The following is a 17,181-nucleotide window of genomic DNA, read 5'->3' on the forward strand; positions in this document are numbered from 1 at the left end:
GAGAATAAATCTTTTCAGGAATACCTAACTTCAGCACTTCAAATTAACGTCCTAGACTTATCAAATGCTTAAAGAGATGGAGAATCTAAGTATCCTGGATTATGCTTGTCATCAAAGAAATCATAACTTCTTTTTTTTATAAGCCACAGATATATTGAAAACAAAGACGGAATCCAGAAGATGGCCTTGGTGGAACAGGATTAGGGACGGTACCCCTAAGCCTGAGCAAAGCACAAAAGTATGTAAAACTGTTACGGTGGATTGGCAATGCTATACAACCCTAACAGAACTAAACACTAGCAATCTAATATGAAATATTAAAATTAATACTCCGATTTTCCAATAAATATTAATAAACTATTACATAGGAAGGCAATCCAACAACCAAAACGATTAAAAAAAAATAAAATCAAGGAGTATTTGTCAAGTCCACCATCATGGCTTCAGCATTATGTGTTGATGGAAGGAGCCAGGTTAAGAAGCCCAATGTAGTTTCTCCATTCAGCACCTGAGACGAGTATTCCACCAGCATATTCCACAGATCCCCCACCGTCCACTCATGTGAAAGAATCCACTGAGTCACCTGTGGCACCGATGTTGTTAACAAATACCATCCAGTCTAAGAGAATACAGGAGGCACTACACTGCAAAGGATATACACCAGCAGCTAACCAGGCAGGTCACAAAAGCTCAGAATCAACAGTCAATGTGATCGGCTGAACAGGAGTTGCATCCACCGTGACAGAAAGTACAGGTGAACAGCAGTGGCAAGATACAAAAGATCATAATACATTGATACTAGACATAATCAACCCTCAGTTTCTTAATAAGCCAACAAGGGGAAGAGAGGGAAAAAAAAAAACACAATTCCAAAGGGTCACCCATGTTCTCCTTATTGGGAAAAGGTTATATGCTTGGCAATAAAAGTAATTTCAAACAATAGACTAAGAAGGAAAACATGGTGAAAATCCATTTTTCTATGAAGATATATAAATTACAAGAATGAACAGAGTTAGGCACAATAACATGATAGAAAAGGATGAAGAGAGCTCACGGCCTCACATACAGCTTGTATGCATATTAATCAAATAAACAAGAAAAAGGATTGCTCCACAAATTAAGAGAACTTTGTCACAGTTTTCATTGATTTTTGTAACAGACTTCTGTAAGAATAAACCATGTGGATGCATAATCTAAATGATCATCATAGAAAGAGTTTAAGCATGTAGAGAATAAAAAAAAAGTACCTGATCCAAGTGCTGCAAGGCCTCAATACCAAATGTATAGTATGAAATGGAGGGTCTTGATGCCTGAAAGAAAAGTAACTCGGGGTAAAAAAGAATGATCTATGTTAAAGAACAGCAATAATAATGAAGGGTAGGCATTCCTCCATCTCTTCACCCACCAAAAGAGACAGGAAATACAGAGAACAAAAATTTTCACCTCAAAAAATATACATCATCCACGAAAAAATCATTTGATCTAAGAATCTAACAAACCTGAAGCGTCTCAAAAGAAAAGGAAAAAAGAACGAGGCTTACTCTAACTGCCCTTGTATCCAAAACACAGAATACATTCTGGAACATGACGGAAAGCACATCTCTGACTTTTACTTCAACTCATAAAAAATGCATGCCCAAAACAACAATCGCAATTACCTGAGAAGCACCAAGCCATTGGGTCATGGCCTTCAGTTCAGGATCTCCTCCAAACGCACCACACCCCCAATTCCCTGTCGCAATTCCAATTTCATCTTGATGGTCGAGATGCTGATAACCATTCTTCTCAGCATTTTTGAACACTTCATTAGCAGAACCTCCTTCATTTCTTTCAACGGAACTTGAGGAAGGTTCATCTACCAACTAAAAAAGCAACAACGAATAATCAAGAACAACTAAATTATGGAAGAAGGGCAACTGAAACGTCATTCTACAAAGCAAGTTCCATTAAAACAGCCCACAACCAAGTTCAAGTCATTCTAAATAAAAGTTTCAAACAACAATACGGGGTAATATCACCCATACCAAAAACAAAAGAAAAGGAAAATGTCACAAGAGTTCACACCAGAATATCATCACTTGATTTGCCATTGGGGCGCTTATCCTCTTGATCAAAATGAGCTCCATGAAGTCCATTGTCTTTCAACAGTAATTTATATTGATGTCCAGATTGATCCAGAAAGCCACAGAACGCTTTATTAATCTCCCTGAAGAAATTTAGCAACGATGGAAGGAGTGATAACAGTTTCCAATAGCCAACAAAATGAAATCAAGAACATGGAATTACTCAAGAAATGGAAAACTTGAAGCACACACTCTTCCTATTTGATGATTACAGTAAACATGGCTATACTTCTTACAAAACCTGCCATGTTCCACAGTGAAGCTGAAAAAAATAAGTATTTAACTTACCTAAGCAGGCATTTAGGTCTATACTGTCTTATTCTTGGGTTACATAATGCATCTATAGCAACGATCCTGGTTTTACGCCTCCCATAAATGTCAACATTCCCCGTATCCATGTAGTCACCAGAAAAGCGAAATGAAGAAGCATACCTACAGTAAACAAAGGCGAATATCATGAATTAATTGCAAGATAAGTCAAAGAAAAGTCCCACAAACATGATTGATACTGCAAATTTGCACTAAGGCAGAAGGTTGCATTTTTATAATAACATTAGAAGATAATGCACAAAAATGTTCAGAAGCATATTGAGAGTTTTCCAAGATGATTAACAGAGCTATTACTTAATTAGTTAATTATGATTCAGTGGGGAAAAAGAACAGGTAGTTCACAGGAGTGTAAAATATAAAATAGTCAAGACAAAAATCAGTATAGTGGAATACTGAGAGGCATGTTTAAGCCATATATTTTGTTGAAATGTACAATGAGTGGATAGGATCATACATCTCATATCCCAACAAATCTCATGTCCTGAAAGCTAATGTTGGAGAGCATCTACATGAATCATTTATAGATCCAAAGACGGCACCGGAGCCACTCAAAATGATACTAGAACAATGTTTTAAAACAACTGCATTATATATCAAGGTCACATTTCAATTATTCAAGGAACTTTTGGCATACTCAATCAAAGCAAAGGTGTTTTCCCATATTCAATTCATCACTAAACTGTTAAAACCGTTTTTTCCCCAGCTCAATAGAAACTGCTCAAGGTATGCAACTGTATATAGTATTTCTAAGAATTCGGAAGCTTCTCCTGGTTTTATGTTAAACATTACATATTACAAGTCATTGGAATAACTACATAAGGCAACTTCTGGCCAAAGCAACTACAAAGTTTTAAATGCTACTAGATAAAGGGGACAAATGCTAACCATGTAAAGGAAAAGCTAAAGAAACACTCACCCTGTATAACTTGAGAATCTTTCTGCACCGACAATTTCAATAGCCTCATTGTCTGCCATGGCAGGCAAGAAAAGCATGCCAGCAATTAGCTCAGGGCTGATCATGAAGCGGATTTCTTCCTATTTAAAATGATTACTATAAGAAAATATTTACACACAGAGGTTCTACCACTAAAGTAAGATTTCAAGAAGATGGCACAGCCAAACATGAGCACTTAACAAGTGGAAGAAAGCAGTAATAGTGTGTGAGACTAACTAAAACATTTAAGAGAAAATAATAAGTAAACTAGTAAAGTAATATTCCTAACTTGAGTTTATAATACAAGTTAACTTCCTCCAGAATCAATACCTGTACACAACCATAGCGAAGAGCACCACCTCCAAGATACTTGTTTGCAAAATCTACTTCAAGAGCTTCTCTGGTTTGATCTTCTATAAAACCTCGACTATGAACCTACTTAAGATATGAAAATGGACACCTGTGAGTGAAGTTCTACAATTAAATTACGAAATTAAATTGCAAAAGTAAGAATGAGAATGATATATATTTAAGCTCATGGATAACAACAATGGTTGATCTGTTCACCAAAAGAAAACAATAGTTGATTTGGACGACCTCAAAAGGGCATAGAAGGGTAGCAGATTTGCTCCAAAACTCAGCATCAGGATAAGAAATGCACGAAAGATATTGTCCGTAAGGAAGAACCTTCCGTTCAAATGAGACATAGCCCTTGGGCATTGACACATAGATCCTCTCAAAATAGTGTATGATGCACTTTATTTTGTGCTCCTGGTTTTCTCTGTAACAGTCATACAGGCTCCTGAAACCACAGGTTGCTTATGCATTTATTTCCAAGATTAAACCAATGAGGTGCTGAAGTGAATACTTGACAAACTTTGTAGGATTAAATGCACAAAAAAGTGAAATGAAGAAAAATATATATCAAACAATACAATATAATCTCAGACCGGCGAAAATATTTCCTAGGGAAGAAAATACACAAGAAATATAGTAAAAATAGTATGAAGCGTCAGAATATTATTTATTATCATCACATTATACGCCAACCATCAGGGTTTAAGAAAATTGAGATGAAAGGCTACATACGCAAACAAATCACCAAAGTTGATTGTTGGAAGATGGTTTGCATCTCGATTAGTATCCGGGAACAAACAAAAGAAAGAACATGTAAGAAGAGCACCAATCAATTCCTGAAAAAGGAACAATTATAAAATGAGAAATCCATGAATACATACATACATACATACAAAATTGAGCTGAACCACAAAGAGCGAGAGGAGAGAGAGAGACCTGGCTGAGTAAGACTATCCCTGGTTGCTGCGAGTTTAACAAACGGAGACCAGTGTGTATCCCAAATTCACCTTTACGGAGAAGCTCATGCGCACGCCGGTAGTGAGATTCTAACAGAGAGGGCAGCCGCAACAGTAAATTGGCCATCGCCGGTACAACCTCTTCAAACCATCTCATCGAGTCTTGCGGTGACGTCAAGCGGTCGAAGAAGAGGGAGTAACCGTCGGAGGCGGAGAGAACAAGGGTTTCAGAGGAGAGAGAAAGAGAGCGCCTCAGACTGGAAATGGCGTCGAACAGTGTTTCGCCGGAGCTGATTAGGCTGCGATGGGGTCCGTCTGAAATGATTTTCAGTGCTTCTACAACTGACGATGGCCAGAACAGAGTCGAAGACCGGGAAATGGCTGGCAAGAATGAAAGTATCGACTTCAAATCTTCCCAATCCTCCATTTTACCGCGCGTGACATGCGCGCCTTGCCGTTGAACAACTTGCTGAAGAAATGAAGAATGAAGATCAATATGTCTTTGTGTTTCTCTGTTTGGTTTGCTGACTTAACAGCCCCTTTAGACTTATTCACCACAGCCCAACAGCCCAATAACCCACTATCACTTCCACCGAATTAAAACAAATCAACAACAAAACAAACCCTAGAACTGGAAGGCCACAATCATCCACCGCCGACCACAAACTATTGGCACTGTCCATCACTCACAGACTCACACTCTCAGTCTCGCTCTGTCACTCTCAGTCGCTCACACTCAATCTCGCTCAATCGCACCACATACTCAGTCTATCGAGTAGTATCGACTCTATCTCACTCGATCACTCACATGCTCACTCACTCTCAATCGCTCTGCATTATCTTCTTTTTGAGTCAGGTAATTTACTAATTTCTTTTTGAGTCAAGTACCTATCTTGAATACCAGTACATGATGGAATTTTGGTGACCAAAGCAACTCCAACTTAGGAATTAGTTGCGACAGATCTTTGTGCTTACGAATGGTGATTCAAGCATAATTTTAGAGGCAATATATACCATGTCTTCTTTGGCTTTTAAAATTATGGTAATTGTAAAAAAAGAATACAGTTTTTGTTGTTCTTAAGGGGTTGGACTTTCGTTTTTCCAGCCAAGACTTTCTTGCTTTTCAATTGCCCCTTGCTGGGCATTTATAAACATACAATTCTTCATTGTTTCGTGCTGTAAGTTACTTATTAGTTATTAGTCTTATTATACAACTCAGGAATTCTTCATTAGCAATTTCAGGATCATAGCAAAAAATGCGTCCTCATGGGAACTGGATTTGTAATAGTTCAGATGGTTTGAGGATCAGCCCATGAGACTAGTGTCAACATGAGAACTGCGTCAAACCAAGTAACTGAGTAACTATACCCGTTGAGACTAGTGTCATCATGAAAGTAACTGAGTAACTATACCCATTGAAATTCAATAACCCGTTGAAGCTCTGTGAGTAGATGTCGTCTTTTGTCCGTTTAAGGCTTATGAAACAAAAACCAATCGCGGGAGTAGGAAATTCACCGAGTCGAAGAATCATTCCCTTGTGGGTATCTCGGTGATGGTTTCATTTTGTTTTTGATTTATTCATTGTGTTTATGATTTATTCAATGGTTAAGGCCGGCTATGGGTAGTTTAGAATGAAATTCACCGTCCCATTAGTTCTGGTGCACCACAACAACGTATGATTTGGTGTGTCACAACCACTGAATTATTCCCCTAGTCCCATCAATTTAGAAATTTCAATGTTGAAAAGAGACAAATCTATTTTTGAAAATTTACAAAACCTGGGCATGTTTTTTTTTGGGTAATAAGGTTTTTAATATTTTTATCATGTACTGACATATAATAATAGCCTTATGAAAATAAAAAACCTCACATATACTAACCCAATCAACTCTCTTCTTGCAGGTAAATCACTTGCCTTGCCTCGTCACGCGCATACAATTCCATAAGCCTTAAACCCTAGCCAGATTCCCGGGTGCCTCACATATCAATTACTTCATGTCTCTCTGCAATCTCACCACCATGACGTCCTTACTTAAAGCTGCTCCGTGGAGTCTATCATTCTTATGTGGAAGCGAAGATGGCAAACAGAGCAATAAGACTTGGAATACCATTGTTGTTCAAAAGCGAAAGTCTTCATTGCGGGTATTATCGATGTCAACTACCGCCCCAGTCGAACAGTTTGACTCCATTGGCATCCCAATCATGGTAACATTACACAACTTCCAAACCTCATAATGCTTAATTTATTGAATTGCTTAGATCGAGGTATTTATCTGCATATGTAATTGTAAGAATGTTTTTGTTTTTAAAATTGGGTGAGGCCTATTTATCTATGTGTAAAGCATGTCCTTCCATTGCTGCACTAATTCTTTTGCTACTTGCACGAATAGGTTTACTGTTGTTTTTCCTATGATTTTTCTGTCACTAGTGAGGATATTTTTGTTATATTCTGTGAAATTGTTTCCAATAAGAATAGTTGCCATAAAACTTGGTTCAGTTATACAATTTTTAACGTATAATGTTGGGACAATGCTAGAAACCCCAAAATATGACCTCAAAAGTCCCCCAAATCTATGTGGCTATAAAATATCCATCGATGAAAAACACACTTATAGGGCCCACTTCACATCCAACACTCCACATTAAATGGGGGTATAATGTTGGGTAATCTTGTTCAGGTAAATGGATGTACCGGCAAAATGGGGAAGGCCGTTATTAAGGCAGCGGATGCAGCTGGGCTGGATGTTCTCCCTGTATCATTTGCCTCTGAAGAGGAGTCTGGCCAAACTGTGGGAGTGTGTGGGAAAGATATTCAGGTGCATGGTCCTTCTGAGAGAGAGAAAATCCTTTCCTCTGTCTTTGATGAATACCCAAACCTAATTGTGGTAGACTACACTGTGCCTGGTGCAGTGAATGGTAAGCTCACATAAGAATTTTTTTTCCTCCTCTTTTTACTGTGGAAATGGAAGATTGGAAACTAAATTCAATGTGCAAAGATACTTATTTTGACCTGAAATGGAGGAAAAAATGAAGGAAAAAAGGAAAAGCAATTATCACAATGAGTTTACTAACCAGTTACCACTTTCCTGTTTTACTTGCTCCATTTTGAGTAATTTTTGTTGACCTAGAGAAATTCAGATGTAAATTTCTAAGACTGGGAAATGAATGACCTGCATGATATTCAAAAGAAATAAAAAAAAATTTGTGCAGTGAGATGGGGGATTTGTGTCATTGAACATGTTAGGCTGTCTATTACATATATAGTTTTACTCGAATTCTTTTATGGTCATGGTATATGTTGTTATCATCTATCTTTAGTCCAGTGCTGTTGATCCAACTTACAGGTTGAACTACTAAATTGATTCTGGTGCAAAATTCACTACTTGTGGTTAATATATTTTTACACAAATCATATATAAGTTGATTGTTAACTATTGCAACTGGACTGTAAGAATTTGGAGTTCAATATGAAATCTGATTAGGGGTTCAGGGCTGAAACTAAAAAAACACTATACAAACTATTCCTTCAAGTGTCCCCTGGCTGGTTTGAAAAGATATAGTGGAAGTTTTAATTGCAAGGATTCTTCAATAGACCAATTTCTGATAGCATCAGATTAGTTGACTTGTAGTTGTCTCTCTTAGGTTGCACACTTGCACTCCATATATATATGAACACATACACATAAATAAAATACATTATTATACCAATTTATGTGCTGCATTTGAGTTATTTCTTGATTCTATATTTCTTTTTTTACCCCATATGTTATGCAGATAATGCAGAGCTCTATTGCAAAGTTGGAGTCCCCTTTGTTATGGGAACAACTGGTGGAGACAGGGACCGGTTGTATAAGACCGTGAATGATTCAAAGGTTTATGCGGTCATATCGCCACAGATGGGAAAACAGGTAATCGGAATGCATCATTTTCATTGAGCACGAATAATTTTATAATTTATTATAATTTGTTTCATACTATTTTTTGTTGCTTTGCTAGGTTGTTGCATTTCTTGCAGCCATGGAAATCATGGCGCAGCAATTTCCCGGAGCCTTCTCTGGCTATTCCTTAGAGGTGCTTCTCTTTTCTTTTCACATTTTGAGGTCACTTATTCGTCTAAGTTTCTTTTTTTCTTTTTTTTAGCTCATAATTGGTATAAAGCATAAGGATAGATCAACACAGTTAACGAGCTTAAAATTTCAAGATTTTCATTGCTTAGGCATATACCTAATGAATTCTATCTTTGTTTTGCTATGGTTCTTAGGGATTTCATTTGTCCGCTTATATTAGTGGATGAGGCATAAGTTATTTAAACAAAGGCTTGGCATAAAGTTAAGCCAACTAGTACGCGGAATACATCAACTCAAAGCTTGTTCTTCCAAATTTATGATGCCTTGTATACTTTTTTTACTGGGTTATTTAAACTGTTGTTGAATTCATGGTGCGATATCAAACTAGCTCTGAATACAAAAGAAAATTGTATTTCCTGATGCACATAGGTGGTCACGTTTCAACACCAGTTGACCTAGATGGAACATTATTGAAATAGCAATATAATGATGAAAATCTAGTTTGTGTCTGGCGTAGCTTGCTGCTTGGTCAGTTATGAAATATCTCCTTCAAAGTAATGCTATTCTTAATAGTAAGGTGCTAATATCCTTTTCTTTTATTCTTTTAATATATGTTTCTTCTTTCAGGTTAATCAATAATTTCTTTCCCCCTTCTAAGTTCCAACTGTAAATGAAACTTCACTTTTTTTTAGTCTTATTGGTGTGAAATGCGTAGTTAGATGCACACCGTAGGCATTTGGTGTTATCAGACCTTTTTGTTCTCGACTTCTTTTTTTTGTGAAAAAATGGTTAAATTTAACAAACTAATCAGTTGATTGTGGTAGGTTGATCATAGTGACTTACTGACTTATGCATGTGCATATGATCCTAGGTGATGGAGTCTCATCAAGCAGGGAAATTGGACACATCTGGAACTGCCAAGGCTGTAATATCTTGCTTTCAGAAGCTGGGTGTATCTTTTGATATGGATCAGGTCTGTTTAATGCATGCATTCCCCTGATGGCATTTACATTATTGTCATTATAGTGAGAACTCATGAATCAGTATGGAAAATTAAAAGGTAATTGCTGACTGAACTTTTGGTAGACAATGATCTAGGCTGACCTCATAGTCATAATGTGGCTATACGTTCTATGCTACTGAATCATCTCTTTTTTTCCGCATGGATTATTGAAAATTTTGCTTATACAAACTCCATTCTGCATGTTTTGAAAATTAATATCTTAAGGTTTGCGATTTGTGGCGTTTGGTTGAATTGGGATGCATATGTAAATGGAAATACTTTTAGATGTAATCTATTGCTTCTTAAAGATTGTTGAAGCATACCTTGATACAATTTCTCCTGATCACTCAAAAATGAAGAAAAAAGAAGTCTGTAGGGGGAGTTAGCACCCCTTTTGTGCTTCTCCTTGACAAAAATATATTTTTTGACCTCTTAAAAAAGAGAGAAATATGTGTGACAAGCGGTAATGTTATGCATCCAAGATGTTGTCACCTATACTTTTGTCATTTGAGGAACTCTGTCTTGTACAATTTGCAGAGAACAAAACAGGACATAGTGTGATTCTTCATTGACTGTCTCCACCACGTGTTTCTCTTAGAAGCAACATGGTTGGTGACTGGAGAGGATACTCTAGGTAGAGTTGTTTATCTGCCATGTTTTTTGATTACTTTGACTGGCATAGATGCGCTTTGATACGCATCAACTTGCAAAGAAGGGGGTTTGTTGTAGCTGTCCTCATGTTCTGAGAAGACTGCTATAGTTAGAAATTCTAGACACGGGAGTGAGGAATAAAAAACCAACAATCAAATTCTAACTTTTGATGTCCCAAGATTCTGCTAGTTTAGAAACTAAGTATAAGGATGGGTTGCTAGGTCAGAAAAGCGAGAACAACAAATTCTAAATCATAAATGAGTATATCAAAATGGCAAGCTGGCTAGTTTGTAAAGCATCAGTTATATGCATTAATTCTTGCCATGAATGTATAAACTCAGGCACCGTCATATCATGGGATCTCTATATGACAATGTAGTATAAAATTCTACTTTATAGTTTGTTTCATTTGCTTTTGTGCTTTTGTAAATCTATGATATTTCTGAGTATATTTTGCTACCACCATTTGTTCAGATGCTAAATGAATCAATATTATCGTTTCTGTTGTAACAATACCACTCACCACTTCCTCCTCTCCCCCTCCATTGTCCTGATAGTCCTCATTTCTTCCAACTTTATAGGTACAAATGATCCGGGATCCCAGGCAACAAATCGAGATGGTGGGAGTTCCAGAGGAGCATTTGCTTGGTCATGCGTTCCATTTGTATCATCTCACATCACCTGACCAAACGTAATAATACAAATCATGGTTACCATCCATTATTTTCCATTCTTGTGATGCGCTATTATTATGCCTCCTCTTTTAAGGGTCTGTTTGTTGTTGGAGGAAATGGATGAAAAATATTGGAGTAACCTTTCACCCCTTTTAAGTGCATTTGGCTTGTGGAGGGTAACTTTTAAATGGGATGCAATTACCTGTGAGGGGTAGTGTAGAGGGTGTAAAAAAATCCACTCCTTTTCCTCCATTACACCCCAATTTGCCTCATTTATACTATCCTCATATTTTACACTACTTATAATGGATTGTCCCCTATATAAGACAAAGTTCAGTTTTACAGGTTGAGCGTTTTTTGCATCCCAAATACATTTTAACCATAAGTGGTTAACAGTTAACCCTTTTGAGCCAAACACAATTAGCATGCGCCCTTTATCTCCAATAACAGACGAAATGCAGTAACAAGGAACCCCTGGCACCTGCTTTTTCTGCACTTTCCGGACCACTATTAGCATTTTGGTGACTTATTTTCCCTCTTTTTGTCCTTTTTGGCAGTGTTTCTTTTGAGTTTCAACATAATGTTTGTGGTAGATCAATATATGCTGAGGGTACTGTTGATGCTGCAATTTTCCTAGCCAAGAAGGTGAGATCCCATTTCATTCCTTTCTTGGTTGATTCAATTCCTTTGCTCTTTAGTCTTGCAGTTGCTCGTAAGAAGTTAAAACATCTTTGAAAATGAACTGCAACTGTAATGATGATTTTATCACATTATTTGAATATATTTGACGCAACAAGAAGTCCTATAATATGAATTGTTAATGCCAATTGGTTGGTTGTTTCCCGCTCGTACACTCCTTTTGGATTAGTTTTGCTTTGCACTATTTGATACTGTAAATTTACGTGAATCGCAGGTCCTGTCAAAGACAGACAAGCGTATCTATAACATGATTGACGTCTTGAGAGAGGGGAATATGCGATAGAAATCACTTGCTGTTGTTGTATCAGTATACGGTTTAACATTTTAACTTGAGATGATTAAGATTATTCTTGACATTTGGGAAGGCAATTTTGGAATGCTATCTTGGCCTTGCCAGTTGCCACAGTTGGTGTAGTAGTCTGCTTAACGTCTCTGAAACTCCATTGCTTATAAGTGCAGATGGTGTCTCTTAGGAGAGAATTAACACTTCCATTATTCCCTTTTTTAGTTGTTAGGAGATGCAAGTCGGAACACTGAACTGATTTTTGGTTGTTGATAGCCTTTTAGTGCTGAATTTGATTAAATAGCTGGATGATTAATCTGTCAAATTTTTTTTTATCTGAAGAAAAAGGGTGGCATATACATGGGTGTGAATGAAAGCTGAGACAACACCTATATGCTTACTCCATTCCAAAATGCCCATCATTAGAATCTCAGCCTTCATTCACACCTCTGTATATGACAACAGTAGGTGGCTGGTGGTTGATGTCACACTTAAATCCAGTGGCAATATAATGTTATAGATACCAAGGAGAGATGGTTAGGTTGGCAATCTATTAGATTATGCATATATGTGTTGAAGGTTTAATTAAAATGAGAAACATATTTTTCTTAGCAGTATTTCAAAAAAAAATGTTATAGATATCAATGAAAGGAAGATATTTGATGATGAAAATGGATTAGTTTTGGTATAATTATAGGTGGTTATGGAATTAGGTTATTTACAAAAACAAATTTTAAAAATTCATATTTGAGGTCAAGAACAGGGTTTTGAAAATTTGAATCGGAAAAATCTTCGATTCATGGTTCAAAGGTTCAACCGGGTTTGAATCAGATCCAACGTAATGAATTATTTATATTATAGACATATAATATATAAGAAATTTTTTATAAAAATACTATATATTCAAATAAAGTGTCATTTTCAATAAAAAAAAAGTATCATAACCTAATGATTAAAGCATATTTTAATGAATAAGAGGTCAGTTTAAAGTTGAAACTATAACAAGAACAAAATTTAAAAATATTTTCTTAACATATGAACCAAACCGGTTAAAAACCGACCGGTTCTGACCGGTTTAACCGAAGAACCGCCCAAAAATACCATATAATATTTTCGTTTGGGTACATAGAAAAATCTTGCTACTCGCTACTCGACCAATTCTTTCTGTCTCCTCCGAGTGATAACGCTTCAGTTGGGTACATAGAAAAATCTTGCCATTTGCTAGTTGCTACTTGACTACTTCTCTCTCTCTCCTCGGAGTGATAACGCTTCGGGGACGAGGGCCAACCACTGTCGGCGTGTTGCAATTTCTGCTCGAAGTCTTAAACTTTTCTTCTGAAAGCCCGCCGATTGCTTTGTTGGTATGCTTTCTGTGAATTCGTAAATTTAGGTTTATGGGTCTTCTCACCCACTGGCTGTAGGTGGAAGTTTTGTAGAACCAAACTCCGGTTTAGCTTTTTTTTCTACCTTCTTGTTCCTGTTGTCTTCTGTTCATTTGATTTTCTTTGGTGAAAGAATAGGATAAAAGCAGCTCATGGAAGGGTTGTTGAGAACAATTTCTCACCAAAATTGTTTAAACCCTCTCATTACGAATCCAAAAACTATTCATAATCTTCCATTAGTTCAATTGAGAGTTGGGTTTATTAATCAAAAACTCAAACTGGGTTTTAATGGGAGAATTTATGCAAATTTGAGTAAAAATGATGACCTGGTTAGCACTAGAAGTCTTGAAGGTGATGATGGTAAAGCGGTGGAAAAGAATAGGGATTGGGAATTGGAATTCGTTGGGGAGCTTGACCATCCGGAGTTGGGAGCGCCCAAGAAGAGAAAAACGCAGCAGACATCGAGATTGCTCGAGGACACTGAGGGAATGGATTGGTGTTTGAGGGCAAGGAAGAGTGCTCTGAAATCCATTGTTTCAAGGGGCTTGACTAAATCCTTGGAAAATATGGTTAACCTAAAAAAGAAAAAGAGAAAGAACAAGAAAAAGTTGGCAAGCAAGAATAAAGTTAACAAGAAAGGCAAGGAAGGTGAAGAAGATTCGGACTATGATTCAGAGGAAGAATTTGATTTAGAAGATGCAATGAAAACTACTAGTGGTGATATAAGTGACCTTAGAAGCAAGGTGGGTATGCTTTCAGGTGGGATGTTTGAAGAAGAGAAGGAGAAGATGAAGGAAGAGTTTGTACAGAGGCTATCTCAATTCTCAGGGCCATCAGATCGTGGGAAAGAAATCAATTTGAACAAAGAAATTGTTGAAGCGCAGACTGCACAAGAAGTATTGGAAATAACTGCTGAGATGATAATGGCTGTTGGAAAAGGATTGAGCCCTTCACCACTATCTCCTTTGAATATTGCTACTGCACTTCATCGAATTGCTAAGAACATGGAGAAGGTTTCAATGATGGAAACTCGTAGGTTGGCTTTTGCTCGCCAAAAAGAGATGTCAATGCTGGTGGGCATGGCTATGATGGCATTACCTGAATGCTCTGCTCAAGGCATCTCAAATATTTCATGGGCATTATCCAAGATTGGTGGAGAGCTACTTTACCTGTCAGAAATGGATAGGGTTGCAGAGGTGGCCCTGGCAAAGGTTGGGGAGTTTAATTCTCAGAATGTCGCAAATATTTCCGGTGCTTTTGCTTCCATGCGGCATGCTGCTCCAGATCTCTTTTCAGGGTTGTCAAAAAGGGCTTCTGATATTATTCAAACTTTTAAAGAGCAGGAACTTGCTCAGCTATTGTGGGCATTTGCTTCTCTGTATGAGCCAGCTGACCCTTTGCTTGAATCTCTAGACAATGCTTTTAAAGATACCAACCAACTTAGGTGTCGCTTGAAAGGAGAGAGATCAAATTTTAATGAAGAGAGCAGTGTGGAAGTCTACCAAGATATTGCACCAGGAGAACCTTTTAGTTCACCTGTGCTCAGCTTTGACAGGGATCAGCTTGGTAATATAGCTTGGTCATATGCTGTTCTTGGACAGTTGGATCGTGCTTTCTTTTCCCATGTGTGGAAAACCATGAGCTCTTTTGAGGAGCAAAGGATTTCAGAGCAGTATAGAGAGGACATAATGTTTGCTTCTCAAGCTCATCTTGTGAATCGATGCTTGAAGCTTGAGTACCCACATCTTCAGTTATCTCTGAGGGCGGATCTCGATGAAAGAATTGCCCGTGCAGGGAAAACTAAGAGATTTAATAAGAAAACCACTTCATCATTTCAGAAGGAGGTTGCACGTCTTCTTGTTAGCACTGGCCTTGAGTGGGTTAGAGAGTATGTGGTGGATGGCTACAGTTTGGATGCTGTTTTGGTTGATAAGAAGGTTGCTTTGGAGATTGATGGACCGACACATTTTTCGAGAAACACTGGTGGGTAGTTCATGCTGATATAAATTGTGATATGTCCTGTAAGGTGACAATCATAGTTCATTTTACAGGGCTTAATTTTGATGTATTTCAAATTGATTTCTTTCTTCCTCATTACAGGGGTTCCTCTAGGACATACCATGCTGAAGCGCCGCTACATTTCTGCTGCTGGTTGGAAGGTGGTGTCATTGTCCTACCTAGCAGTGAGTATCAACATGTTACCACCCTAAATATTACATTTGTTTTGACATTTGTTGTTAAATATAGTTTTCAAAGCTATGGCATTCTTCATCAAATAGGACCTGGATAAGTAGTAATAACTATTAATCACCAAATGTCTGATAGCAGGGAGTGGGAAATGCACATGGAGTAATTAAAATTTAATACAAAAACTATCAAGAGAACAGGCGAACATTGTGGCCCAATGGTAGAGTTGCAGTGGTGCAACATAGAGGTTGTTTATTTTATTTTTTTTTACTAAAACTATCAGGAGACTAAGCGCAGGGTTTACTTGAGTATTTGTTTTGCACAGAATCTTATCTAGGGCTTTTGATGGCCAAGCTCTTTCGTTTACATAAATTAAATCTCTTGAGTCATTTCTAGCAAGCTGCCTGCATAAATAAATATCTTAATCAGCTAGTATATTTCTATGGATGTCGTGATATTTTAGCGCATGCAGTTTAAGCTATGAAAATGTTGGAGCAGCAGTTTCTCATGCGTAAAATAGATGGCTTGTTGGCACTTGCTCTTATTTAGAATGATATAGAATTGGACTAAATCTCTGCTGTCAAAGGTCCTGGCAAATTCATTCACATGTCCTAACTTCATTTCCTCAGCTCCTCCACCAACTCCAAACATCTTAAGAGATTTCTGTGGATTTTGAAAATTCTAATTTAATCAAAGGAAATGTCATGTTCTTCTACGTCTGGGAATCATTCCTCTCCATCAGGATCAAATAACCACTGGTGATTAGCCGTTTGTTTAAGCTCTTTGCACTTATAATTGGAGGATATAGTATTTATAGTAGTAATCAGGGTACAAGGTCTCCGTATTTAAGGTGGACTTGTAGTACGTTGGTGGTAAGGAAGCTAGGGACAGACTTCCTCAACTTAAGGGAGGGCCAATCTTGTGTGCAACCATTGCATAAACGATTGTCCATCCATCGTATCCATCGTTTATATGATTGATTGACAGATTGATTTAATGTTTCCCCAACTTATTAGTGTATCCTATATGGGTATGGCTTTTTATTAGTACTGATAACTAGTTTTGATGTTGTGCTATTTGTAGTGGGAGGAACTTCAAGGTGGTTTCGAGCAGCTGGAATACCTACGAAGGATTCTCGGAGATCACCTAGGAGAAAGCAACACAGACCTTGTATAAACAGCAAGTTTTGGTAATTGTTATGGGAGGAGTAGAGCATTAAGTGATGGATTTCTTGTGTATCTCCTTTTGTTCGAGTAGAAATGGTGGAGGGACGACCATGAACGAAGGGTTTTGGTAATTCTGTGGCAGTTTCAAGTCTTCTGATCAATTTTCCCAGATGCTGTAATCTACTACCTTGGTTCCAGATTTGAAGCCCCTTTTGTATTATTATTATTTTACATTTTTCAATTGTCATTGGTTCGCTGTACATGGAACCGAGGCTTTGGTCATCAGCTCCCTTGTCATCAGGTTATTAACTTCCTTGACCTTCCAGCATTGGACAACATCAATCCCATCTATGGTCTTACAACTTTGCG

The 17,181-nt window shown here is 37.5% G+C and overlaps 3 protein-coding genes across 6 annotated transcripts; 2 read left to right on the forward strand and 1 right to left on the reverse strand.

The window, feature by feature from the left end:
• Positions 1-186: 186 nt before the first annotated feature.
• LOC120005600 (poly(ADP-ribose) glycohydrolase 1-like) lies at positions 187-5,273 on the reverse strand. Of its 3 annotated transcripts, none has more exons than XM_038855334.1 (10): positions 4,681-5,273; positions 4,477-4,580; positions 4,075-4,189; positions 3,718-3,822; positions 3,370-3,488; positions 2,412-2,555; positions 2,065-2,206; positions 1,659-1,862; positions 1,248-1,310; positions 187-583 (listed from the first exon to the last, which is right to left on the reverse strand). In XM_038855334.1, exons 1-10 carry the CDS (start codon positions 5,125-5,127, stop codon positions 410-412), a joined length of 1,617 nt encoding a protein of 538 aa, XP_038711262.1. In that variant the 5' UTR covers positions 5,128-5,273; the 3' UTR covers positions 187-409. The 3 variants fall into 3 exon arrangements, with proteins under 3 accessions (XP_038711262.1, XP_038711260.1, XP_038711259.1); XM_038855332.1 differs by having other exon boundaries at positions 3,985-4,189; XM_038855331.1 differs by having other exon boundaries at positions 3,955-4,189.
• Positions 5,274-5,344: 71 nt separating this feature from the next.
• Positions 5,345-12,402, forward strand: LOC120005602 (4-hydroxy-tetrahydrodipicolinate reductase 2, chloroplastic-like). 2 transcript variants are annotated; one of them, XM_038855338.1, is made up of 10 exons: positions 5,345-5,556; positions 5,943-6,249; positions 6,603-6,905; positions 7,379-7,616; positions 8,475-8,608; positions 8,697-8,771; positions 9,639-9,740; positions 11,003-11,112; positions 11,653-11,740; positions 12,009-12,402. In XM_038855338.1, exons 3-10 carry the CDS (start codon positions 6,696-6,698, stop codon positions 12,075-12,077), a joined length of 1,026 nt encoding a protein of 341 aa, XP_038711266.1. In that variant the 5' UTR covers positions 5,345-5,556; positions 5,943-6,249; positions 6,603-6,695; the 3' UTR covers positions 12,078-12,402. The 2 variants fall into 2 exon arrangements, with proteins under 2 accessions (XP_038711266.1, XP_038711265.1); XM_038855337.1 differs by lacking the exon at positions 5,943-6,249.
• An 830-nt stretch (positions 12,403-13,232) lies between these two features.
• LOC120006329 (RAP domain-containing protein, chloroplastic) lies at positions 13,233-17,125 on the forward strand. The gene is made up of 3 exons (XM_038856342.1): positions 13,233-15,442; positions 15,560-15,642; positions 16,730-17,125. The coding sequence occupies exons 1-3, from the start codon at positions 13,612-13,614 to the stop codon at positions 16,820-16,822; spliced, it is 2,007 nt and encodes a 668-aa protein (XP_038712270.1). The 5' UTR covers positions 13,233-13,611; the 3' UTR covers positions 16,823-17,125.
• Positions 17,126-17,181: the final 56 nt, after the last annotated feature.

The sequence above is a fragment of the Tripterygium wilfordii genome, chromosome 9, assembly GCF_013401445.1.
Source record: "Tripterygium wilfordii isolate XIE 37 chromosome 9, ASM1340144v1, whole genome shotgun sequence".
Taxonomy (NCBI): domain Eukaryota; kingdom Viridiplantae; phylum Streptophyta; class Magnoliopsida; order Celastrales; family Celastraceae; genus Tripterygium; species Tripterygium wilfordii.